The 25318-nt window shown below is 44.6% G+C and overlaps 2 protein-coding genes across 2 annotated transcripts in view; one reads left to right on the forward strand and one right to left on the reverse strand.

Moving 5' to 3' along the window:
- The window catches only part of TCFL5 (transcription factor like 5), a 144191-nt gene extending 128037 nt beyond the window's left edge, over window positions 1-16154 (forward strand). Inside the window, exon 6 of the mRNA XM_030212192.1 lies at window positions 15851-16154. Coding sequence (XP_030068052.1) covers window positions 15851-15970 — 120 coding nt within the window. The 3' untranslated portion in view covers window positions 15971-16154. The remainder of the gene's footprint in view (window positions 1-15850) is intronic.
- Window positions 16155-16963: 809 nt separating this feature from the next.
- The window catches only part of COL9A3 (collagen type IX alpha 3 chain), a 169712-nt gene continuing 161357 nt past the window's right edge, over window positions 16964-25318 (reverse strand). Inside the window, exons 31-32 of the mRNA XM_030213529.1 lie at window positions 21926-22003; window positions 16964-17720 (exon numbers count right to left, since the gene is read on the reverse strand). Coding sequence (XP_030069389.1) covers window positions 17536-17720; window positions 21926-22003 — 263 coding nt within the window. The 3' untranslated portion in view covers window positions 16964-17535. The remainder of the gene's footprint in view (window positions 17721-21925; window positions 22004-25318) is intronic.

A 25318-nucleotide genomic window follows, 5' to 3' on the forward strand; every position in this document is an offset into this window, starting at 1 on the left:
GGAGCTATAATATTTTACAAATTGCTGTCATATTTGGGCTTCTGTGGTGTGCACCCTTCCCATATCATCCTTGATAACCGGGATGGCATAACTAGGTTGGCCAATAGCCTGCCCGCTTTGCTTCCCCCACTTAAATAATCGGAGCCGCTGGAAATAGATACCCCTCTCCGCTCGTTGCGTCAGTATCTCTATGATCTTTGTCTTAACCAGTTTCAGCTCTGTCCTATAGTTAGTAGTCATGTGGGCTATATGCTGCCAGTGCAACTGGTGTGATACTCCCAAGACAGATGCAGGAGCTCTGCCTCCCTCTGTTTCCTCTTCCCTGCTGTGTATGCTATAATATGCCCTCTCAGGACTACCTTTGAGGCTGCCCAGTATATTTCCGGTGTGACCTCTGGTGTCTGATTATGCTGCTGGTAATCTAACCACTTGGTCCTTAAATATTCCTGAAATTCCCCATCATTAATCAGCGCAGGGGAGAGCCTCCACATGCGTTCGCTGGGCTCTGCTGTCCATGGAATCACCATCTCAACGGCCTGATGATCACTCAATACCGGGTCCACTATTTGCACTCTGGAAATCCTGGCAACCACAGAGGGGGGCACCAATAAGTAATCCAACCTCGAGTAAACTCCGTGGGGGTGAGAGTAAAATGTGAATTCTTCCCCCTGTGGGTTAAGAAGCCGCCAGACATCTACCAATCCTAGCTAATTAAGTACAAAATTGACCCCTTTACTCTCCCAGATCCCCCCCTTATGTCTCGGCGGTTTGCAATCTATTGTGGGATCTGCTACCACATTAAAATCTCCCCACATAATAAGCTGATAATCGGCATAGGCAACCACTCTGGCCACCACCAGTTCAGAGAAAATTTTATGGGAGTATACGTTGGGCCCATAAACATTACAGAGCAATATCTGTTGTCTCCAAAGCTCTCCCAGTGCCAGTATATATCGCCCCTCCTGGTCATGTACCATTTTGTGGATGTTAAAGGGCAATCTTTTATGTATAAGAATGGCAACTCCTCGCTGTCTTGAATTATACGAGGAAAACCCTTCTTCTGATGTTCAGTCACCGACAAATGCGTCTCTTGAAGATACGCGATATCCACCCCCTCTTTATTTAGCCACATCAGAATCTTAGTACGCTTTATGGGGGAGTGGATACCGTCAACATTAAGAGTGATTATTTTTAAATTAGCCATAGTTTAAACATTTGGTTTCCCAATCACGCATTATTTGTGTACCTTCCTCACCAGTCTCCCAGCTGAACCAGCGAGTATCAAAAATTGTTTCCACATATCATCCTCTTGTCCTTATCAAGTTCCCCTGCAAGTCCATGTGTCCCCTGGTTATCCAATAGCCCATAGACTGACCTCTCCCCCCCTCCCCATCCAGCTCCTTTCCTCTCCCACATACGCACCTCATTCATCCATTCACTCAGTCCCCTATGTCCCAATCCCCATCCCTCCCCCCTTCCCTCTCCCTCCTACAGTGCCGGCCCTCATCCTTCACATACCTAAACACAACTGAAGGAGGAGCCTCCCATCCCCCCTGCCCTAACAAAACAAATTTATAACATTACAAGACTATATGATATAACATCGAATGGCACTATCTGTTTCTCAAACCCTCATAAACATTGTAAGGTACTGATGGCAGAGACGCCACCAAGAGAGAGAAAAAAAAAAGGGGCAGATAGTTATAAGCAGTACTCCAGGCCCTCTACTGGTTTACCATCCAGCTTGATGATGTCAGTGCTCCAGTGCACTATATCAGGCCCTACTATAAGTGTTCTCTGCCTTGCCTCAGAAAATCAAATTGTAATCCGCAGGTCTCGGTGTAATAGAAATGCTCCAATTACTGCATCAGTTCACGCAATCTCACTCCTCAGGTGCCGTTTTATTCCGTCTCGCACTGGTCCCCTCATTACAGTTCGCCAAAAAGGCTTTCGCTGCTGCGACATCGGTAATGATGATGGCTTTCCCATCCATCCAAACTCTCAGCTTAGCTGGGTAAAGTAGTGCACACCTCACCCCCTTTTTATATAGGACAGAACAAGTAGGTGCCATCGCCTTTCTCAGGAGGGTCACTCGTTTGGAGTAGTCATTGAATAGTAGCAGCCTATGGCCTTCATATAGTAGCGCCTCTTTAGCCCTTGCTGCTTTTAAAATCCTCTCCACCTGCCAATTCGTGAAGTGTGCTATCACCGTTCGAGGCCTGGTATTCGCCTCACCTCGTGCTCCAATGCGGTGTGCTCTATCACAACAAATAAGGCCTCCCCTCCCTACAAGGCCCAGCTGTTCCGGAAGCCACTTGGCGAAGAAGTCATACAACTTCTGATCTTTCAATGTTTCGGGCAATCCAATCACCCTGAGATTTTTGCGGGACCGTTTTTCCTGCTCTTCAACCCGGTCCCGCATCTCCTCGAGTTCTTTTTTAAGCGCAGTTATTTGTGCCGCTGCTTCCTGAGCCTCCTCTTCTCTCTCGGAGATCCGCCGCTCCGCCTCCGTGAGTCGCGTCGAGTGAGAATCAAATTTTTCTTTGATCTCGTCTACAGCTGACTGCAGCTTATTGAGTTTATCTTCCAGGGCGGCTGAAACGGACCTCGAGCTCTCCTGCGCCCAATCTGTGGTCGGCACTAGCGGAGCAGTTGTTGTTGGCTGCGTCCCCGCCATTTTGTCCAAGCAGGTCCTCGGAGGATTTGAAGATTTCTTCGGGGCTTTTGGGGGCATCCCTCGCAAGAGTTTGCCATCGACGACTGCCAGACAGATCTACCGTCTGAGGCAATGAGTCCCCCGCGTTCCCCTGTCCTGTAAGTAGATTTTATCAGCAGAAATTGGCAGATTGCGTGCGGAGTCTCTCCCGCTCGCTGCCTTCTAGGTAGCAGGCCTCACGTGACCCCCAGAACGCAGATTTTCTAAGCAGACACATGTTGGACCCTGGAGAATGGTCTCTGCACCGGTCCGTGTTCGACCAGATAGTTCTAAAGTGGGGAATGCCAGTAGTGGATCTCATGGCGTCGGCACAGAATGCTCAGGTTCTTCAGTATTTCAGTCGGCGTCAGGATCCGCGAGCGGAAGGGATCGATGCGTTGGTCCTTCCGTGGCTTCAGCGGGTGTTGCTGTATGTATTTCCCCCGTGGCCCTTGATAGGCCGAGTCCTACAGAGGGTAGAATGTCATGCGGGTCCGGTGTTGGTGGCTCCGAATTGGCCGCATCGGCCGTGGTTCGGGGATCTGATGCGCCTGTTAGAAGGCAAGCCTCTGCGGCTGGGGGGCTCGGTGCTGTTGTGTCAGGGTCCAATTGTCATGCCGGATCCGGCTCGGTTCTGTCTTACGGTGTGGCCCTTGAGAAGGAACAGTTGAGAAGGAAAGGGTTTTCTCCTCAGGTGATTCAAACGATGTTGCAGTCTCGCAAACATTCAACGTCTTTGGCCTATGTGCATGTGTGGCGCATATTTGAAGATTGGTGTGGGGACCGGGCGTGCGTCCCTTCGACAGCTTCTGTGTCGTGCATTTTAGATTTCTTGCAGGATGGTTTTGAGAAGGGCCTTTCATTGTCATCTTTGAAGGTGCAGCTGGCTGCTTTGGCGTGTTTTCGGGGTAAGGTGCAGGGCAGGTCGGTTGCGTCTTCCCCGGATGTGGTCCGTTTTTTGAGGGGGGTGAAGTTGCTTTGTCCTCCTCAGCGGCCGGTAGTTCCTCAGTGGGATCTTAATATCGTTCTTGACTCTTTGGCGGGTTCTCCTTTTGAGCCCTTAGAGTCTTGTTCGATAAAAGACCTTACTATGGTCTTTTTGGTAGCTATATCATCGGCTCGCAGGATTTCGGAACATCAGGCTCTTTCATGTAGGCCTCCGTTTCTGTGGTTTGCTAAAGAAAAGGTTTTGCTGCATCCAGTCCCTTCGTTTTTGCCTAAGGGGGTATCCTCCTTTCATGTCAATCAGGTGATTTTGTTGCCGGTCTTGGGGGACCGGACGGGGGATGCTTCTCAGCGTCAGTTGGCGAAATTGGATGTGCGCAGAGTGTTGAAGGTTTACTTGCGCAGGTCGGAGGAATTCAGGTCTTCGGACAGGTTATTAGTCCTTCATGGTGGGCCCAAGAAGGGAGCGGCTGCTTCTAAGGCATCTATAGCTCGGTGGTTGAAGGATGCCATCTCTTCGGCTTACATATTGCATGGCCGTACGGTGCCGGTGGGGTTCAAGGCACATTCCACTAGGGGGATGGCGGCTTCTTGGGCAGAGAGTAGTTTTGTTCCACCGGTGGACATTTGTAGAGCGGCGGTGTGGTCCTCCCTGCATTCTTTTGTCAAACATTACAGAGTGGATGTACAGGCAAGGGAGGTTGCCAGTTTTGGAGCTGCAGTTCTGTCCTCTGAGCTTCGCAGGTCCCACCCGTAGATGTATTTACTGCTTTGGTACTTCCCAAGCGTCTTGAACGGTCTGGAGGATTGCTGAGGAAGGTGAAATTAGGCCTTACCTGCTGATGTGTTTACTGCTTTGGTACTTCCCAAGCGTCTTGAACGGTCTGGAGGATTGCTGAGGAAGGTGAAATTAGGCCTTACCTGCTAATTTTCTTTAGATCCTCCCAAGAGCCCACCCAGTGTATCGGACAGTTCAGTATGATATTTTCTTTAGACTTCAGTTGCTGATATTTCTAGTAGCTCCTGTGATTTGGGTCCTGGAGTTTTACTAAGGGCAGTTTGTGGTATTATTATTATTATTTATTGCATTTGTATCCCACCTTATCCCACCTATTTGCAGGCTCAAAGTGGCTTACATAGTTTTGTTATACACAGTTAATCATGGATGTCAGGTACAATTATTGTTGTGCAGAGATTAATTAGGGGAAGAAGTAGAGAGAAGAAGGAAGGAATTTAGTAGGAATATTAAACCATGTGGATTAGTACAGTTCTGGGTTTTCATTATAAGCTTTGTTGAAGAAATACGTCATGAGGGATTTGCAAAAGATAGTTGTTTCGTTGATTGTCTTCAGGTCTCTAGGTAGTGCATTCCATAACTTCGTGCTCATGTAGGAGAAGGTGGTATCATGCATCGTCTTGTATTTTAGTCCTTTGCAGTTGGGGAAGTGCAGGTCAAGATATTTGCGGGATGCTTTGGAGGTGTTTCTGGGAGGTAGGTCCACAAGGTTTAATATGTAGATTGGGGCGTCTGCGTGAATGATTTTGTGTACCATTGTGCAGATCTTGAATGCAATACGTTCCTTAAGTGGGAGCCAGTGAAGTTTCTCTCTTAAGGGTTTTGCACTTTTATATTTGGTTTTTCCAAATATGAGTCTGGCCGCAGTATTTTGGGCAGTCTGGAGCTTCTTGATGTTCTGCTCTTTACAGCCTGCGTACAGTGCATTACAGTAATCGAGATGACTTATCACCATTGACTGTACCAGGGTGCAGAATATGTATCTCGGGAAGAAAGGTTTAACTCTTTTGAGTTTCCACATGGAATAGAACATCTTTTTCGTCTTGTTTTTCACGTGAGCATCGAGAGTGAGGTTTCGATCTATGGTTACTCCTAGAATTTTCAAGTTTTGCGAAATAGGCAAGGTACCGTTTGTGCAAGCACATAAAAACAGCACAAAGGGCCTTTAAAAACAAAAGGGAACACAATTTTTTCATTAAAAAAATCCTTTAATAGTGAACTTTGATTGAAGAAAGACCCGACAAGGGCTGTGTTTCGGTGCTACCGCACCTGCATCAGGGGTCACACCAATGACAAAGGACTTTATGACCAGAGCTATTGCCAGAACATTCTATTCTACCAGGGTACACGGTGGAGGTAGTGTTAGTCAATGGATCCAGAGAGACCCATCGCTTGAGTATTCCTGGATTGAGGTACCAAGCCTGGATACAGAGAAGTAGGAATAATGAAAAACACGCCGTTAGCAATGCTGTATGTGGGACTGACATACTACTACTTAACATTTCTAGAGCGCTACTAGGGTTACGCAGCGCTGTACAAATTAACAATTAAGGACGGTCCCTGCTCGGAAGAGCTTACAATCTAAAGGACGAAATGTCAAGTTGGGGTAGTTAAGATTTCCTGAGAAGAGGTGTAGTGATTAGGTGCCGAAGGCGACATTGAAGAGGTGGGCTTTGAGCATTGATTTGAAGATGGGTAGGGAGGGGGCACGGCGTATGGGCTCAGGGAGTTTGTTCCAGGCATGGGGTGAGGCGAGACAGAAGGGGCGGAGCCTGGAGTTGGAGGTGGTGGAGAAGGGTACTGAAAGGAGGGATTTGTCTTGAGAGCAGAGGTTACGGGTAGGGACGTAAGAGGAGATGAGGGTAGAGAGGTAAGGAGGGGCCGCAGATCGAGTGCATTTGTAGGTGAGTAAGAGAAGCTTGAACTGTATGCGGTATCTGATTGGGAGCCAGTGGAGTGACTTGAGGAGAGGGGTGATATGAGTATATTGGTTAAGGCGGAAGATAAGACGTGCGGCAGAGTTCTGGATGGACTGAAGGAGGGATAGATGGCTACGTGGGAGGCCGGTCAGGAGTAGGTTGCAGTAGTCAAGGCGAGAGGTAATGAGAGAGGGGGGTGAGAGTTCGGGTGGTGTGCTCGGAGAGGAAGGGTCCAATGAACATTAGCTAATAGATAAGTAACAGTATGAGCTGTTGATCTAAGTTGTGTAAACTAATACAAAACAAACTAAACAGCCAAATTCAGTCCCAAAAGGTCGTAAAAAGGCATACAATACTTGAAAGCATGAGAATTACCCTCAGAAACCAAGGTATTGACCAAGGTCTGACCAACAAGACCTGTTATCTATATAAGATTTTGCTGAGTTTTTTTGTGTATCTCCTTCCAGATGAATGCCCCTGTATAAGTTTGTTTAAACTGGGTTGTTCCTGATGAAGCCCAGAAGCGGGTGAAACGATATGAGCCCCGTTGAACACAATTAAGCAGTTGGAATGAGGGGTGATTAAGCCAGCTAAGGAAAGCTAAGTTATTTTATGCTATAGCTGTGCTTTTGGAAATATTTGATTCTCAGTGAAAATGTTTGCATTATGAGAAAATTCTGATTGTAAGCATATGAGATTAATTTTCTTATCCAATGAAAGAGATCAGACCACGGACACCAAAATCGTATATAGATAACGGGTCTTGTTGGTCAATACCTTGGTTTCTGAGGGCAATTCTCATGCTTTCAAGTATTGTATGTCTTTTCCAATGAACATTACCCTTGATAGCGAAGTCATTATTTCCGCAATGGTAACCTGTAGTCAGGTATGGGTGGCCCAACAAGCAGAAACAGCAGAGATCATCTCTCCTAGATCCTGAGCCACCTCTATGAGCCTGTGCGGATCCTGGTGCACAGTATGACTGATTTGGCAGATTCTCTCCCACCGGAGCAGGCTGAATCTCTTCGCCAGCTGCCCAAGCAGCATAAGGCATGTCATAAATTTGTGGCCAGGAGCACTTATGATACTTTTGATGTGGCATCCAGGATTTCTACCCCAAGTATAGCGATGTACAGACTCTTATAGCTAAGTGTCTGACTTGGACCCGATAATCCAGCAGAGGTTGGCAGATGCCACATGCCGGGGGATAATCTTTTTGGAGAGAATTTATTTATGTTACATTTGTACCCCACGCTTTCCCACTCATGGCAGGCTCAATGCAGCTTACACATACAGGTACTTCTTTGTACCTGGGGCAATAAGTGGAGGAAGGCATAGACCTTATCAAGAAACACATCTCACACTCCTGCGGTATGCAATTCTACACATTCCTCATTTAGGAGGTTTTCGGGCAAGTCAAAGAGGGGGGTCTCTTACTCACTGAGGCATAGGTAAACCCTTTCCTACTCGGCAGACTCAGTCCCAGTGTGTTCGTTCTTGTCAACAGGGTGTGCCTAAGCCCCATCAGGCTCCCGTTTTAATGGGATAGGTTTATAACTGGCTCCAGCACAGCATAGCCACTATAACAGTGATCATTCTGGATGACCTGCTTTTGGGGGGGGGGGGGGGGGGGCAGTTCCCCCCTCCCAAGCAAGGTGGCCCCTTGTAATCTCTGGCTGATGGCTTCTCCAAATAGTCTGTCTTGGTTATGCCCTACATTGGTGTCAAAAGACCACCAAAATGTCCTCAGAGAGGACAGAGAGTGTCTTACTTCAGCTGTCAGCACAAGGAGGTACTTGCAGAGAAGCTCTCCGCCCTTCTAAAGGTCCATGCGGTCGAGCTTTCTTTTTGTTTTGATCCCAACAGGCTGAAGGTTGCTATCAGAAAACACACAATCTGGAAGATTGCTGTTCTTTCACTTATGCCCAAGCTGGACTGACTCTTGAGCATCAAGGCTCAAAATGTCAGAGCCATGGCTGCATCAGTAGCCTACTTGAGAACAGCCTCTATACAGATTATTTGCAAGGCTGCAATGTGGTCTTCAGTCCACACATTCACATCTCACTATTGCCTTGAACAAGATACCTGACATGATGGTCAGTTTGGACAGACAGTTCTGCAGAATTTGTTTAGGGTCCAGAATCCAACTACATGTTTCTAGGCCCATTTTATTCTGTTACCGCCTGCACTCTCACACAGTTTGTATATGGTTTCATGTTAATTAATGTTTTGAACAAGTTTCAGTTGTCCTATTTTCGATGAGCCTGGTAGCTAGGGATTCCCACATGTGAGAATTATCTGCTTGTCCTTGGAGAAAGCGAAGCTACTTGCCTGTAGTAGGTACTGTCTGAGGACAGCAGGCCATTAATTCTCACACACCCTCCCACCTCCTTTAGGAGTTGTCTTGTTTAGCTTTTTTACTGTACTGATGATCTCGTGGGAAGGCACTCGTGCATGAGTGGTGTGAGAATACTGACTGGTGGAGAACAAAAACAGTGACAGAATTTAAAAAACATGGGATACAAAGAGGATGGAATAAAAACAAAGTTAACTTCACGCTTAAGGCGTAGAGGGGGTGTAACTGCACTAAGTGGAAGGTATAACTCTACCTACCTTATTGGGCTGACTAGATGGACCTTACAGGCCTACCAGTATTTATGTTGTGTGTGGAAATACTCTCTATATAAGAGAAGTAAATTTTTAAATGAAGAAAGCAGAGAGGCTGTTGGAGGAACAATTACATTCTCTTCTGCCCCGTTATACCAAGGAAGAAAATGTTCATATAGCAAGACCTTGTACCAGTTAATGTCGTGAAGCATTAGTTGGCTTAGTACTGGAGGAAAAAATCACTAAAGTACTAGTCTTGGAGGACAAACAGGACTTTGAATCCTCATGTATGGGTGATGTCACTGAATGAGCCCAGCACAAGAAACAATAACCCAGCAACTTTTTTTTTTTTTGAGAGAGGCATTTGTGTTGCTCACTGTGTGTACACCTGTTATACTAGTCATGCCAATGGTGACCGCCTCAGTCTGGTTTTTTTTCCCATGGAGCTGTTCAGACCAGTTTTTGGATGGTGGTCCCCTCAACGCCTTGGTTATTTTCTATAAACAAATTTGTAAGTCCTATCTTGTTGCCGTTGCATAGGTTTCTCCTCATTGCCATTTTTCAAAATTTTCTTTCTTTTTTCACTTAGCTCAATCTAGGCCTATTGTTTTGGTCTTTAGCAATCAACTGGAGTATTTTTGTAACCATTGCATTGTTTGAGTTTGCTGTGGCATGACATGTCCCAAAAGAGAACTCCCAGCAGTTTCAAAAGATGTTCTGCCTAAACAGGCCCACGTTACCCACTTATGGTACCTGCAGTACCTGGGACCCCCTGCCCATTAACCCTCTCATTGTATTCTTGGTCACAGATGTCAGAGAGAGTGATTTGTGGTACAGAAAAGCTTTTCAGTCTAGTGGTGGCAGAAGCATCCCTATCCATGGCTCCTGGAGATGCATCAGTAGCAAGTGTATCTTGGTCATCCAGTTCCCCATTTGGGAAGGGGTTCTCTCAGAATGCTTTTCATCCCACATGACATTCTATCAACCTTTCATGGGCATGTACTTGTAGTTTGGCATGTGTGTAGTTCGGCAAGAGTTTGTGAACGCTCTTTCTAGTGCTAACTCCACGGAACTCTGCATGTTAATAACCAAAGGAAAGAAGTGTAGAAAATACATAGTGTGAGCAACTTACATTTTTTAAACAGCAGCAAGCGTTTTCAGACAGGTGCAGAAAAGCTTGCTGATGTGCTGTGCTACAGAGAATCTCTTCAGAGATACACCTCGAGAAGTGACGGCTTCTCTTCAAGCACCGTAGTTACCCTTTTCTGGCCCACTTCCAATTTGGCCTTGTCATCCAGAAGGTAGCAGAGTGGAAGGCAAGAGATGTTATTACTCTCATAGGTATTCTCTCATTCCTTCCGATCGCAACCGGGTTCTTGCTCTCATCCCAAATAGTTGAAGGTCTAGAAGTGCCAAAATATAGAACAGGAAAAGTTCTCTACGATGACGAATCACAGAAGGCTCTGATAGTTTGTATCCAGCATATTCTGTTTGGTGCTACGTGATCAGTGAGTTGACAACACATATACAAGTAGGACTCTTCGTTTTGCATTCATTACTTGGTGTATTTATTGACCCCTGATGCAGACGCTTTTTAGCGTCGAAACACGGCCTGTGTCGGGTCGTTATCTCTGATATAATAAAGACTGTTGGACTCGCGTCTCCAGTGGTGAATGGTCTAGATGTGCCAGCTTGTATCAGCCAAAACCAGAGGTGGGGTTTTGACTGCCTCTGTGAGAATATAGCTGTAGTTCCCATACCTGTAGAAGGGAGGTTAAATTATTTTTTTTCAAGCAGATGGTGATTGGCAGTAGATGAAGACTTTGTATATAAATAAAAATGTAAATGTTCCCTTGTAATCTCCGACAGGTGCGTTCTCAAATTAGTCTGGATAGGATACCGTTTTTATTGGAAGTCCAGCCTCCACATTATCCGCCTAGAGCATCAAGATAAGCTCTCGGCATTAGAAAATACTTACAAAGGAACTCTTCCCTCTTACAGAGATGAGTGGGGCTGAATCCATTCCACCACAGGAAAGAGAGCAGGGATTCTAGTTCCTGATCGCAAAACAGATAGGAGGATACTGCCCAATTACAGAACCTGATGGCCCTGATCAAATATCTCACAAAAGTTCAGTCTGGCTATGTTCTCTGGATCTAAGAGAGACATCCATATTCAGAAACATCCCAAGCCACAGGAAGAATCTGTGATTTGTCATAGGAAACACCATTACCAGTACAGTGTTAATGCCATTTTGGCCTTGCGTCAGTGCCTCAGGTGTTCACAACAATGGCTAGCGCTTATCACACCTTATCTACACACTAGGAATGCATGCGATTTGCATGACTGGCTAGTCAAGCACGCAAATGAGGAAGGAGCAGAAAGATATGTTTGCTAAATTATTTGGCAGTTGCTAGGGTTAATCATAAATTACCCCAAGTCACATTTGCATCCAACACAAAAATAGGAATTCATAGGAGTCTTGGTAGACATTTATTTATTTGTATCCCACATTTTCCCACCAATTTGCAGGCTCAATGTGGCTTACATTTGCCGCAATGGCGGTTGCCATTTCCGGGTAACAGAATTACAAATGGTTTTGCGTTAAGGTGCATACATACATGGTAACATAGATGGAACACAACATACATGGTAAAGAAGAATACATTATGGTATTGCATGACTCGAGCAACTGCCTGCCTTGTGGAGGAGTAGCCTAGTGGTTAGTGCAGTGGACTTTGATCCTGGGGAACTGAGTTCGATTCCCACTGCAGCTCCTTGTGACTCTGGGCAAGCCACTTACCCTCCATTGCCCCTGGTAGAAAATAAGTACCTGAATATATGTAAACCGCGTTGAATGTAGTTGCAAAAACCTCAGAAAGGTGGTATATCCAATCCCATTTCCCCTTCTGCAGCAAAGAATAACCAACTTGATTTCCACTGTAGAGGAAATTCAGGAGAGTCAGCAAGTTGATATCAGCTAGGTAAACGCTGAGCATAGTAGGCCATATGGCTTTCCTCCTGTGGCCTGCCTCCATTTGTGGCAAGCTTAATGGACCTTATATACCCAGTGGACTCAGTCTGTAGGGAATCTTCAGGATGTTATCTGTCACAGTCCTCTACAGAACTCCGTCCTAGTGGACAAACCAGTCCAGTCTGGCAAAAGGAATCCCCTTCTAAATTCCTCTGCCCCAGAAAGCTCTTACTGACAGATGTGTCCAAACTAGGCTGGGGAGCTCACCTAGATGGGCTTCACACCCAGGGTGTATAATCTGCTCAGGAAAGGTTTCATCAGATAAACTTCATAAAGGTATTTGGCATGTTCTAAAGGCTTTCAGAGAACTGTTCTTCAACAAGATCATCCTGGTTCAAGTGGACAAGCAGGTGGCCATGTAGTACATTAACAATCAGGTAGAACGGGTTCATACCTCCTTTGTTGTGAGACCACCAGAATGTGGAAATGGGCCATATCACACAGAATATGCTTCAGCGCCACTTACCTGGCAGGCAAGGAAAATGCCCTGGCAGATCCAATGATTCAAGTTCTGCAGCCTCATGAATGATTGTGGGACAATGACATTGCCAGTAAGATCTTTTGGGAATGGAGGGCACCTCCTTGATAGATTTCTCTGTTGAGGAAGAAAGTACTTCAGTTTTTTGCTGCAGGATAGAATATCTTCCTCTTGAATTAGAGAGAGAGACTTCTGTATGCATATATTTTGATACCCCTCTTAGCAAAAACCATTCTAAAACCAGAGCAAGATCAGGGAACCATGATTCTCGTAGTCCCTAATTGCCCAAGACAATCATGGTTTCCAGTTCTGTTGGATCTTATCAGGAATCCTATGAGATGCTGATTATGCAAGAATAGCGTGTTCTGTTGCATTCCAGCTTAGAGTCCCTATCCCTCAGCATGAATGTTAAGAGGTTAACATTAGCTTCCTTGAACCTGTCTATCAATGTCTTTGGAAGTCTTGCTAGCTACCAGGAAAGATACTACTAAGAGAGCATGCGGTTTTAAGTAGAAATGATTTACCATCTGGTTTGAGAGTGAGGCTATAGATTCCACAAAAACTGCTTGAATACCTTCTATACCTCCTGGAGTTGGGTCTCAAAACCAACTCAATAAGGGTTCACCTTAGTGGCAATTGGAACTGATGAAGTAATAGGTGAACCCATCACTGTATATAGCCTTTAGTTCTCTTGATGGGAGGTTTCGTATGTGGCAAGCCCTGCATAAAGTCTGTTGTTGTTCCCCCTTCCCCTGTGTTATAAGATCTCTGTGTTCTTACCCAGCTAACGAAAGCTTTTTTTTTAGTCTGTAGATAACCTGCCAGCTGAAGTACCTGACCCGGAAGGTCTTATTTTTGGTGGTGATTACTTCAGTATTCAGTGTTAGTGAGCACCAGGCCTTAATAACTGATCCACCTTATACTAAGGTGTTTTTTTTTTTTTTTAAAGTCCTAAAGTGGTTTTGTGTACTTTCCTACTACTACTACTATTTGACATTTCTAGAGCGCTACAAAGTGTACGCAGCGCTGTACAAACACAGAAGAAAGACAGTCCCTGCTCAAAGAGCTTACAATCTAATAGACAAAAAGTAAAGCATTTAAATTTAAAATATTTAAGCAGTCAAGCACAAGAGAACAGTCACAGAAGGACTGAAGATGTTGAAGGGTGGGGTCAGTGTGATTAGGTGTAACTCTGGTTGGAGTAGTGGGAGAAGGTGATAGAAGAATAGAAATGGGTGAGGTAAAAGTAATGAGTGGGTTGATAGGGAGGTTATATAAGACATGTCACTCTAGGGATGGGTGGGTAGAGGGGTAGGGTGGGCGGGACTAAGTCTAAAGCAGGAGAAGGTATTCTCTGCAGCCTATCTGTGAGATGGAAAATGCTCTCTGAAGCTGCTGCTACAAGTCGCTAGCTTTCTCTCCCTGAAAGAGATCCAAGCCACACCCATGAAGTTCAAACTGTCCGTGGGGAGGGGGAGGGGAGGAAATGGCAGTGCCCGACGAAAAAGAGAGCTCAGCTCGATAGGAGACATACTATATAGGATGTCATTTTGAGGCCAGGCTAAGTCTAAAGCAGGAGAAGGTATTCTCTGCAGCCTATCTGTGAGATGGAAAATGCTCTCTGAAGCTGCTGCTACAAGTCGCTAGCTTTCTCTCCCTGAAAGAGATCCAAGCCACACCCATGAAGTTCAAACTGTCCGTGGGGAGGGGGAGGGGAGGAAATGGCAGTGCCCGACGAAAAAGAGAGCTCAGCTCGATAGGAGACATACTATATAGGATGTCATTTTGAGGCCAGGCTAAGTCTAAAGCAGGAGAAGGTATTCTCTGCAGCCTATCTGTGAGATGGAAAATGCTCTCTGAAGCTGCTGCTACAAGTCGCTAGCTTTCTCTCCCTGAAAGAGATCCAAGCCACACCCATGAAGTTCAAACTGTCCGTGGGGGGGGGGAGGGGAGGAAATGGCAGTGCCCGACGAAAAAGAGAGCTCAGCTCGATAGGAGACATACTATATAGGATGTCATTTTGAGGCCAGGCTAAGTCTAAAGCAGGAGAAGGTATTCTCTGCAGCCTATCTGTGAGATGGAAAATGCTCTCTGAAGCTGCTGCAACAAGTCGCTAGCTTTCTCTCCCTGAAAGAGATCCAAGCCACACCCACAAAGTTCAAACTGTCCGTGGGGAGGGGGAGGGGAGGAAATGGCAGTGCCCGACGAAAAAGAGAGCTCAGCTCGATAGGAGACATACTATATAGGATGTCATTTTGAGGCCAGGCTAAGTCTAAAGCAGGAGAAGGTATTCTTTGCAGCCTATCTGTGAGATGGGAAATGCTCTCTGAAGCTGCTGCTACAAGTCGCTAGCTTTCTCTCCCTGAAAGAGATCCAAGCCACACCCACAAAGTTCAAACTGTCCGTGGGGAGGGGAGGAAATGGCAGTGCCCGACGAAAAAGAGAGCTTAGCTCGATAGGAGACATACTATAACTTTCCTAAAGTTATACTATAACTTTCCTAAAGTTGTATCAGAATTCCACCTTAACCAGTCAGTAATTCTTACAACCTTTGTCCTAAACTGCATGCCCAGAAAGTTGAAAGCATAGTGCACCCTATGGAGAGCCTTGGCCTTCTAGCTGACATGACCAAAGCCATAGGCAGTTTTGGATTTGACCCAGACAGGATAGGGGCTGCCACTTTCAGACACATGCTTTCCAATTGGCTAGCTTGTATTTCCTTCATACGTGACTCCAGAGGGTTGTGTCATGGGTCATAATGTCAAAACTATGGCTGCATTGGTAGCCCACGTGGTCAGCTTCATACAGAAGAGATGTGCACATCTTCAATATGGACTTTTGTCCATACATTCACATCCCACTACTGCCTAGAATAGAACTCTCAATATGACATTCAAAGTTTGGCTAGACTGTTCTCCAGAAGGTACTTGGGTTAAGAATTCAACTTCTTCCTCCCCCCCCACCCCCACCCCCTCCCCCCAAAAACCTGATCGGTGTTTGCCTGTTGTTACTCGTTTCCCCCTTTTATGTTGCAACAGCTAAAGCTGTGGAGAAAAGAAAGTTATATATGTTCTCTAAGTACTGCAGGACTTCAATCCTCATAACCCTCCCACCTCCAAGGAGCTTTATTCTTCCAGCTAGTAACAGACTGAGGTGGTCCTGTGTGACAGCAACAGGTGCATATTGTACAGTGAGCGACCCACACACTTCTAGAATAAATTGCTGGGTGTACTATTTCCCACACCAAGCTCTGTTGATGACATCAACCACACGTGAGGATTTAAGTCCTGCTGTTCTCAGAGAACACTTGCTTTAGGTAAGTAACTTTGTTTAATTACAGTGGGATTTAATTAACTTGCGTGTTTTTGGACTTCAGGAATTTGAAAGCGTATTCTGTGGAAAAACTGGCAGACGATTAAAAGTCTCACGATCTGATCCTGTGACCTGTCCAGTGCAGGAAAATCTGCAGAGCAGCTCAACAACAGAGAAGAAGTGATGTGTGATATTGGTATCCTAGAATATGGCATAAAATCCGCTGTAATGCACAGGACTTGCAGAATCTCCATATCAGTGTCCGATTTAAAACAGTTACCACAATGTGACTTTGGAAAATATTTACAAATTTAACAGTAAACAGATTACTTAATCTAATAAGAGAAGAATGAACTAGCATAATAAGCCCTGGGTATGCGTTCTTTTTTTTTTTTTTTTTGGGGGGGGGGGGGGGGGTTGACAAGGTAAAAGAAGCAATAGGAAAATGTTTTTGAAGTCACCCAGATCATTTGTTTTTCACTCTTTAGCCACCAAAATTCCATCAGGTTTTCTTATTATATAACTTGTTATAGAATAGAGAGAACATCAACATGACCTGTGCAGATTAGTAGCAGTATTAATACATATTAGATTTACAATATACCCTTATAATGTCTGTGTTAAATTTTGTGTTTGGATGCACAACAAGTCTATCATACATGGTTATCTGTTACTTCTCTGTATTTTATGCATTAAATAGTTACAATTTGCCGAACATAGTGTAATGTATATGCTAGCACAACTCAGACAAAGAGGCATATTTTCGAAGCACTTAGCCTTCCAAAGTTCCATAGAAACCTATGGAACTTTGGAAGGCTAAGTGCTTTGAAAATATGCCTCACAGTGCTGTTGGCATTGTTTTTAAAATAACGCTATTTTAAATAAACTGTTTTCCCCAAGCATTTGTTGCAGGTTCATTTATGGTGGTTTTGTGTGAAGTGGGATAGTGAATTGATTTGGATTTTAGAGATTTAAATTACTCACCTTTTCTAAGTCCATACTCGATGCAAGTTAAATTTAGGTGCCCAAGAGATAATTTAATCCAATGTATATTGGAATAAAAATGTTTAACATAACACAGCAATGTCTGGAAAACAGTAGAATAATTTAGTGTTGTGAAAGTGGCTTTATTGATTTATTAAAACATACATTTTAATATTACATATTTGCCCCAAAATAAATACTATTTTGAAATCAAGGATATTCAAAAGCTTTCATCAATTTATTTTTCTCAAACAAATGTAAAAAATATATATATATTCAGCAGGTTAAAATGAGCTATGACAGAAAAGAAGCTCCCTTTAGTTTTACATTACTGAATACATTGGCTGATGTTTCTGGAGGTATCACCTGCTTTCTTTCAGGAACTTTGTGCAGTATCTTAGTAGAAAACATTTTTGTTACTGTAACAGAAATATCAAATGGTTCCCAGTAAATTATTTTATGGGGTAGGGTGTTAGAAGTTGAATAAATGTCAAATATGGACAACATATGAGTTAATCTGTAAATACAGCTGTGAGCCAGCGAGCAGCACTGATGCACAAAATAGACAGGGTTCTGATACTTGGACCTTCTTCCACATTATCATCTGGACGTCACAAAGTTTTGGGGATTTTTTCCCCACATCTTGCTAGTAAAGACTCTCTGGTGCTACTTTGTTTCATGGAGCTACTACATTTAATTTGTGTGTCTGTACAGCTCAATAGTTTAAATATTCAGTCACTTATCTTGCCTTTTCACTCTTAGATTTTATGATTTTTTGGACTGACCAGATTTTACAGCTATAGCAGTTGCTTGGCAGACAGATGTATCACAGATTCCTGGGGTTCCCTGAGCACCAACTAATCCTGGTAGGCCAGGATCACCTGGGAAACCAGGTTCACCATGAGCACCATCACGTCCATCCCTTCTTGCACCAGCCACACCTTGCAGGCCTAGAAAAAAAATGAAAGTTTTATAACAGTGCATATTATGGCAGCAAATGACTAAAAGCAAATTTTGAAGTGGGGGGACTCTTATGGAATTCCTTAAAATTGGGGGTGGTGCAGCAGTCAGCATTTGGATGTGGACCTTACACTTTCTTTAGAGCCTGTATGCTTTTCCTCTTCAGTGATAAATCTTGTGGGGGCTAATACCTCCTATTTTGCCTTCAAATTCATAGCCTCCACACTTGTCAGTTTAGACTTCAGCTAAGGAGTAGGCTGGGAAGCCCAGTTTGTCTCACTGATGCTCCTCTTAACCTTGGGCAAATCTATTTCACCTGCCATAAGCCATCTTGAAATGTAACTCACCTAGCACTATTGAAAATAAAGGTATGAGCTAATTTATAAACTGACTTAGTTGCTTAGGCAACATTAGCAACACTAGAAAATGTTCAAAGCCAACTTGAACTTAGTAAAATAGATATAAGATCAGATTTTTTTTTGCAAAGCATTGATATATAGAATTGGGCTGATACTCAGCCAATGCAGTGTTAGCCCCAATGCTTACCTTAAAGGTTTGCTGACTTGTCTGTGTGGTTTGTGAGACCATCTGCTGCTGCTACTGAGAACAGCTGAACGGGACCCCTCTGGAGAATGTAAGATCAAGCAGAGGGCTGCCCCAGGAATGGTTCTGGCCCCCACGCCTAGAGTGAGGATTATAGGTGTGGGGTGAAGAGGGGCAACTTGGCGCTAGAGGATGTAGAATGCTGACTTGCCTGTGCTGTTTGTGAGACCAACTGCTGCTACCACTTGAACCCACAGGACCCCTTCGGAGTTTGTAAAATCAAGTAGATGGCTGGTCACACCCGCTAGAGTGACATCAAGCAGGGTACAGAGGAGCAACTTGAAGCCAGAGAAGCGAGTGCCACTTTGGAGGGTTTTGAGCAGAAAATACTTCTGTAGCTAGGATGAAGGGGTTGTGTGGTTTCATTAAACAGGGTATGACAATGATAGAGATGGTGTGTGGGTTTGAGCGGTACGGAGATTTGAAGAGGTCAAGGAGGAGCAGGCATAGGTTTCCAGGGATTACAAGTGCCTTGAAAAACTGCCAGTGGGTGGAGGGTTGATGTGCTGAAAGTGAGTTTAATGAATTCTAGTCAATAAGAAATTAGAAGGATGTTTTGATCTTTTGATAGAAATTTTTGATGCTCTTGGAGACAAATGTAATGGTGTTTGGGCAATGTCTTAAGAATAGCCATACTGGGTCAGAGCAATGGTCCATCTAACCCAGTAGCCTGTTTCCAACAGTGGTCAATCCAGGTCACAAGTACCTGGCAGAATCCCAAATAACAAGATTCCATGCTACCAATCCCAGGGCAAGCAGTAGCTTCCCCCATGTCTAGCTCAACAGCAAACTATGGACTTTTCCTCCAGGAATTTGTCCAAACCTTTTTAAAACCTGGATATGTTCAACACTGTAACCACATCCTCTGGCACTGAGTTCCAGAGCTTAACTATTTGTTGAGTGAAAAAATATTCCCTCGTAATCATTTTAAAGTATTGCCATTTGCCTTCATTGAGTGTCCCCTAGTCCTTGTACATTTTGAAAGAGTAAAAAAATGCACTTTTACCTTTTCTACACTACTCAGTATTTTGTAGACCTCAATTATAGCCCTCACTCAGCTGTCTCTTTTCCAAGCTGAAGAGCCCCAACCTCTTTAGCTGCTCCTCATATGAGAGGACTTCCATCCCCTTTATCATTTTGGTCACTCTTTTCAAACCTTTTCTAAATCTGCTATATCTTTTTTGAGATATGGTGACCAGAATTGCAAGCATTGCTCAAGGTAAAGTCACACCATGGAGTGATACTGAGGCATTATAATCTTTCTTATTTTCCATCCCTTTTCTAATCAATCCTAGTATCCTCTGCTTTTTGGCCACTGCCACACACTGGGCAGAAGATTTCAGCATATTGTCTACAATGCCACTTACATCTTATTTGGGTGATCACACCTAAGGGGGACCCTAGCATTAAGTAACTGATTCAGATTATTCTTTCCACTATGCATAACTTTGCATTTGTCTGTATTAACATTTTGGATGCCTAATCTTCCAATTTCTTAAGGTCTTCATTCACTTTTTCATAAGTCTGCATGTGTTTTGTAGTTTTGTGCACATTGAATCACATCATTCCGATTTCCAGATCATTTATAAATGTTAAATAGCATCAGTTCCAGTACAGATCCCTTAGGCACTCCACTATTCACCCTCTTCCACCAAGAAATATGGCATTTTAACCCTACTCTCTTGTTTTTCATCGATTAACCCGTTCCCAATCCACAACAGAACATTGCTTTCCATCTCATGGCATTTTAATTTTTGCAGGAGTCTCTCATAAGAGACCCTTTCAAAAGCTTTCTGGAGAATTCACTAAAAGAAAAGTCCATAAACCATTAATAAGACAGACTTGGGAAAATCAATTGCATATTCTAGGATAAGAAGCATAAAATATGTTTTGCTGTTCTGGGATCTTGCCAGGTACTTGTGACATGGTTTGGCCACTGTTGGAAACAGGATACTGGGCTTGATGGACCTTTGGTCTGTCCCAGTATGGCAATTCTTATGTTCTTAGGTAACACTGTATCAACTGGCTGACCTTTATCCACATGTTTATTCACACATTCAAAGAAATTAAGCAAATTGGTGAGGCAAGACTTCCCTTGGCTGAATCCATACCGACTTATTAAACCATGTTTGTCAACATGGTCAGTAATTTTATATAATAGTTTCCGCTATTTTACCGGTCTAATTTCTCAGATCACCCTGAACCCTTTTGGTCCTTGATGATCTAACAGTCCCACATATTCCCTCAAAGGCTTTCTGCTTCCGCTAACTCTTTCAATTACATTACTATGCGTTTTTGCTTCTGTGGCAAGTTTCTCTTCATATTTTCTTAGCCTTCTTTATCAGTGCTCTGCATCTAACTTGCCAGTGCTTATTGCTTCTTTTCTTCGTTTGTATCCATTTTTTAAAATTTTTTGAAAGAATTCTTCCTTAGCGTCAGCAGCAGATGAATCCAGAGACTTGTGGGTTGTGACCATCTACCAGCAGGTGGAGATAGAGTGCCAGATTGAACTCCTTGGGTCAGTATTCTCTATCGCCAGCAGGTAGATGGATGGTCTCTTGTAAGCTTCTGGTCTCATCTGATGATGGCTCCTGTTCTGGGTCTCTGTTCAGTGTAGCTTTGGAGTACACAGTAAAGCAGTCCCTCCCCCACCCTTCCTCTCTGAAGAAAATAAAACTGGGGCATAATTATTTACAGCCCACAGCCTTGGCTGCAGGAGCGATACTGGTTTCGGCAGTATTAAGGGCTTAGTAGTAGAGAAGGTGTGAGTGTGCATCCAGCAGCACTTGAGTTCAATGGACAGGACTCCCAACAGCTGCCTGTTCTGGGATGAGTGTTTCTTTAAATTTTCTCATAACTGTGGATGCTTTCATTGTCTTTTTGATGGCTGCTGATGTTTTAAAATGCTGTTCTTGCTATGTCCGAGTGTCTGTGCAGGCTCTCCTCTGCCAGAAAGGGCCCTGCTTGGAGAGGCCTCATTTTTCCCATGCAGCAGTGTGATTCGGGGACAGCGCTGCTGGCGGCTCCTGTACTCAGCACTTCTTCAGAAGTCCTCGCATGGATGTCAGCCACTCTGTATATTGAGGTGATTTGTCTTTTCACCGGGCTGTAAGACAACCGGAGGGCTGCTGATAGTTTTTGTCTCCATTTGCTGATAAGGGGCTATAACCTACCTGACTGGACTTGTCAAGTAGGATTTAAAGCAGGAGATGGGTAAGCTTAGCCCTAAAGGACTGCAACCTAGTCAAGTTATTATTTTTATAGTCATTATATAAATCCAGAAAACCTGGCTGGGTTGCAGCCCTCACAGGACTACATTTGCCCATACCTGCCTTAAGGAAAGAAAATTAAAGATAAGCATAACTTTCACCTTATAGATCATTACTGGATAAAAATATATATTAATTACTACATTATAAGATGCATAAGCAAGTGAGATTGGCTTAGGACCTGGCATCAGGTAATGACCTCCCACCATTGCCTAATTATGCTGTGTCCTAAAATCAAGCTGGGCCATGGCTTTCAAGTTCCACAGCACAGCTCATCACTTAAAGGCCCACCTTACTTTGTACTGATTACTGACAAAACATACCTGGAACTCCTTGATCACCATTAGGTCCATCAATACCTTTGCCAAGAGAGCCTTTGTCTCCTTTATCACCCCGATCACCTATATAATAAATTATTATTATTATTTATTGCATTTGTATCCCACATTCCCCCACCTATTTGCAGGCTCAATTAGAGAAACAAAGTGTGTGTGGGGGGGGGGGGGGGGGGGGGAATTCTCTTCTTTTGTAAAATGTATTTCTACCTAAAGTATTTCTGAGCAGAGCAATGGGAAAAGAACATTTAATCATAAGGCTTGACTGGCTTTAGAATGTGTTGGCACTTTCCAGTACAGTCTACATCTTTTCCTGCCACGCTCACTATAGCGGGTAAACCTAATGGCAGTTTGGATTTCTTTGCATACCTTCTGAAACACTTACGGATGGCCCAGTGCTCAACTGATGTAACATTCTAATGACAGATGGTTCAAACATCTCCCAAGGGTTCCAGAATGGTGGACATAAAACACTACATAGTGGGACTTTTATTTTCCAGTCTGGTGGTGAGAGCTACCAGACTGGAATAATCCTCCATGTATATTTTTTTCTTGTCCCATTAATTGGCTTATTATGGGCATTCATCTCTTCAGACCATTCCTGACAAGTGGATATGTGCTCTCCTACCAGCAGATGGGAGACAGAACTACTGAGTGATGTCAAACACCTGTGCAGCCCAAAGCCCTCCAGTATTTGTCTCCTCAGCAGATGGTAGGTGAGTATCTGTGCAGCCCTTGTTCAGTTTGGCCTGGTTTAGGTGCTTCCTTTTGGCCCCGTAGAAAGCGTAATCCGGTTAAAGCAAAAAAAGAAAGAAAGGAATGGGGGAAAAAAAACAGCGGGAGAAGCTTACTGTGATGGACCTAACCATACCTGGTTTTCCTGCCCCAGGGGTGCACTTATTCAGGTCCATGCTCACCCCCCTACCCCCCCCCCCAGGCTAGTTGCCCAGTGTCTCGGCCTCCTCCCCCTGCTACTGGGAGGTGTTCTTTGAGTGCTTCCAAAGAACAGAAGGAAACAGCTGCCAGAACAAACCAAAAAAAAGAGATGCAAGTGCACTATACTCTTACTGAAAAGATGTTCAGGCAGAGCCTTCAGAGTTAAGTTTTCATTCCCCTGTGGCTTAGCCCTCATTCTGGGGAGATATCCTTTGTTCAATGGAGGGAAGCTTTCTGCTGGGCAATGTGAGGACATAAAGCCAAGATGACTGCTTCTTCAGAGACACTGAACTGCTGTGTTTTTTGCTCAGTGTGGCATGTGGTGTCTGCTCTTAGCAGCCTTTGCTGTGTTTGCACTGAATCAATGCTGCTGGCTTCGGGATTACAGAGGACTCCCAGCAGCGCTCCAAAGTCAGCTCAAATGACTGCAGAAGTGCAGACCGACCCGGCAGAATTGCCCCAACAGGATTCAGAGGGAAACACACTGGCAGAAAGCACTGCCGTTTTGTGTACCTTAACCTCTACACAGCCTCTTTTGATGAACCTCCAGTGCTGCACAGGCAGGAATCTGGCAGGGTGTCATGGCTGTGGTCATGCCCTTATGTCCAGACCTACTGTTTATCTCTATCTGGCTCTGTGTCCTCTCCAGACTGTCTTTTTCCTGCTGCTGATGTTCCTGCTAGCCAAGCCTTGCTTTGGTGTCCCTGAAGCCGATCCTCGCTTTAGTGTCTGCTTCCAAGCCTCATTTCCTAGTGTGACAGCATCAGCCCCAACTCCTTTATAAGGACCCGGGGAACTTTCATGCCGGGCCTTTGCAACAAGTCTATTTTTTCCTTTTCTTCTTGTAGTGTTTGATACTGAGGGAGCTGGTCTTCTTGTTAGCTGTGCCTTTGGGCATAGCCCTGAGCCCTGTGTGGGTGGTTCTGGTTTGACCCTGAATGGATTACTTTCCTGTTAGCTATGCTCTCAAGCAAAGCCCTGTTCTGTTTCCCTGTGTGGATTACTTTTCAGTTAGCTTTGCTTTCAGATACAGCCTGTACTGTTTGTGTTTGTGTGTAGTTCTTGTCTGTGTTTGTTCTGAGAGCTAGTAGTTGCCAGCTTCTTTCCTGATTACTTTGCTTCTGTGCAGCTGTGTCTACTGTCTCTCTGCCTGCCTTTCCTTCCCCTGCCGGCTGTGTGTGCTGGCTGCGTCCGTGGTAAGAATGTTCTACCTTTGTTTAGAGTTCACTTTAGCCTGCTTTAACCCTTTGTCTGCAGTGTCTGTTACTTGGCTCTTGTGAGCACTGCACCTCTTCTGACTTGTGTATTTAGAAGCTGCCGTTCCCTTGAGCCTGCTTTAACCCTTTGTCTGTAGTGTCTGTTACTTGGCGCTTGTGAGCACTGCACCTTATCTGACTTGTGTATTTAAAAGCAGCCTCTCTTTATTCTGCTTTTACTCTTTGTCTGCAGTGTCTGTTACTTGGCTCTTGTGAGCACTGCTCCTCTTCTGACTTGTGTATTTCGAAGCAGCCTTTCCCTTACCCTGCTTTTTCCCTTTATCCTTGAGTGCAGGATGGCACAGCCTTGTGTGTTCCTATGAGTGGCTTCCCTTTTTCCTTGAGTGCAGTATGGTACAACCTAGAGTTCCTATGAGTGGCATCCCTTCCTTTTTCTTTGAGTGCCGTGTGGCACAGCCTTGAGTGTACCTTAGTATGGCCGTGTGGCCCTGTCTTGTGTTACTTCTCTGTATGCTTTCTGTTTGGGTTTGAGTGGGTTGCTCTTCTGTTTAGCTATGACTACTAGCGCAACCCTGAGCAGCTTTTCTGTGTGGCACGAGTGGGCTGTTCTTCCATTTAGCTGTGGCTACTAGCACAGCCCTGAGCATCCTCTCTGTTTGGTTTCTAGTTGAGTGTGTGTGGGTGGTTCTTCCATTTAGCTGCGTCTACTAGCTCAGCTTTGAGCTGTCTCTCTGTGTGGCACGAGTGGACTGCTCTTCCGTTTTGCTGGAACTACTAGCTCAGACCTGAGCTACCTCTCTGTGTGCTTTCTGTTTGTGTTAGTTAGGACTTTTCCTCTGTATAGTTATGGTTCTATGCCCAGCCCTGAGCTGCCTCCCTGTGTAGTTTCCCCTTTTACTTGTTGATTCTACTAAGTGAGCCTGAGTGGGGTTGTCTTTTCCCCTTCAGTCTCTTTGTGCCTCTGAGTAGGGTCTTTTGACCTCCTGTGCGTGGTTCTGTTTTGTGCAGTGTGTGTGCACTGCTTGGGTAGTACTTGCTCAGGGGATTCAGTTATGTTTCTTTTCCCTTCCCTCTGGTACGCGTGGGTTCCAGTTCGGCCTTGTGGCCCAAATGAGTGTCCTTCCTTTGTCCCTAGTTCCTGCTTTAGTCAAGCTCCGCTCCTGATTTTTACTATAGCCAGGCTTTGTTTCTACCCTGCCTAGAGTGTGCACTGTTTATTGCCTTGTCT

Source organism: Microcaecilia unicolor, chromosome 8 (assembly GCF_901765095.1).
Source record: "Microcaecilia unicolor chromosome 8, aMicUni1.1, whole genome shotgun sequence".
NCBI lineage: Eukaryota > Metazoa > Chordata > Amphibia > Gymnophiona > Siphonopidae > Microcaecilia > Microcaecilia unicolor.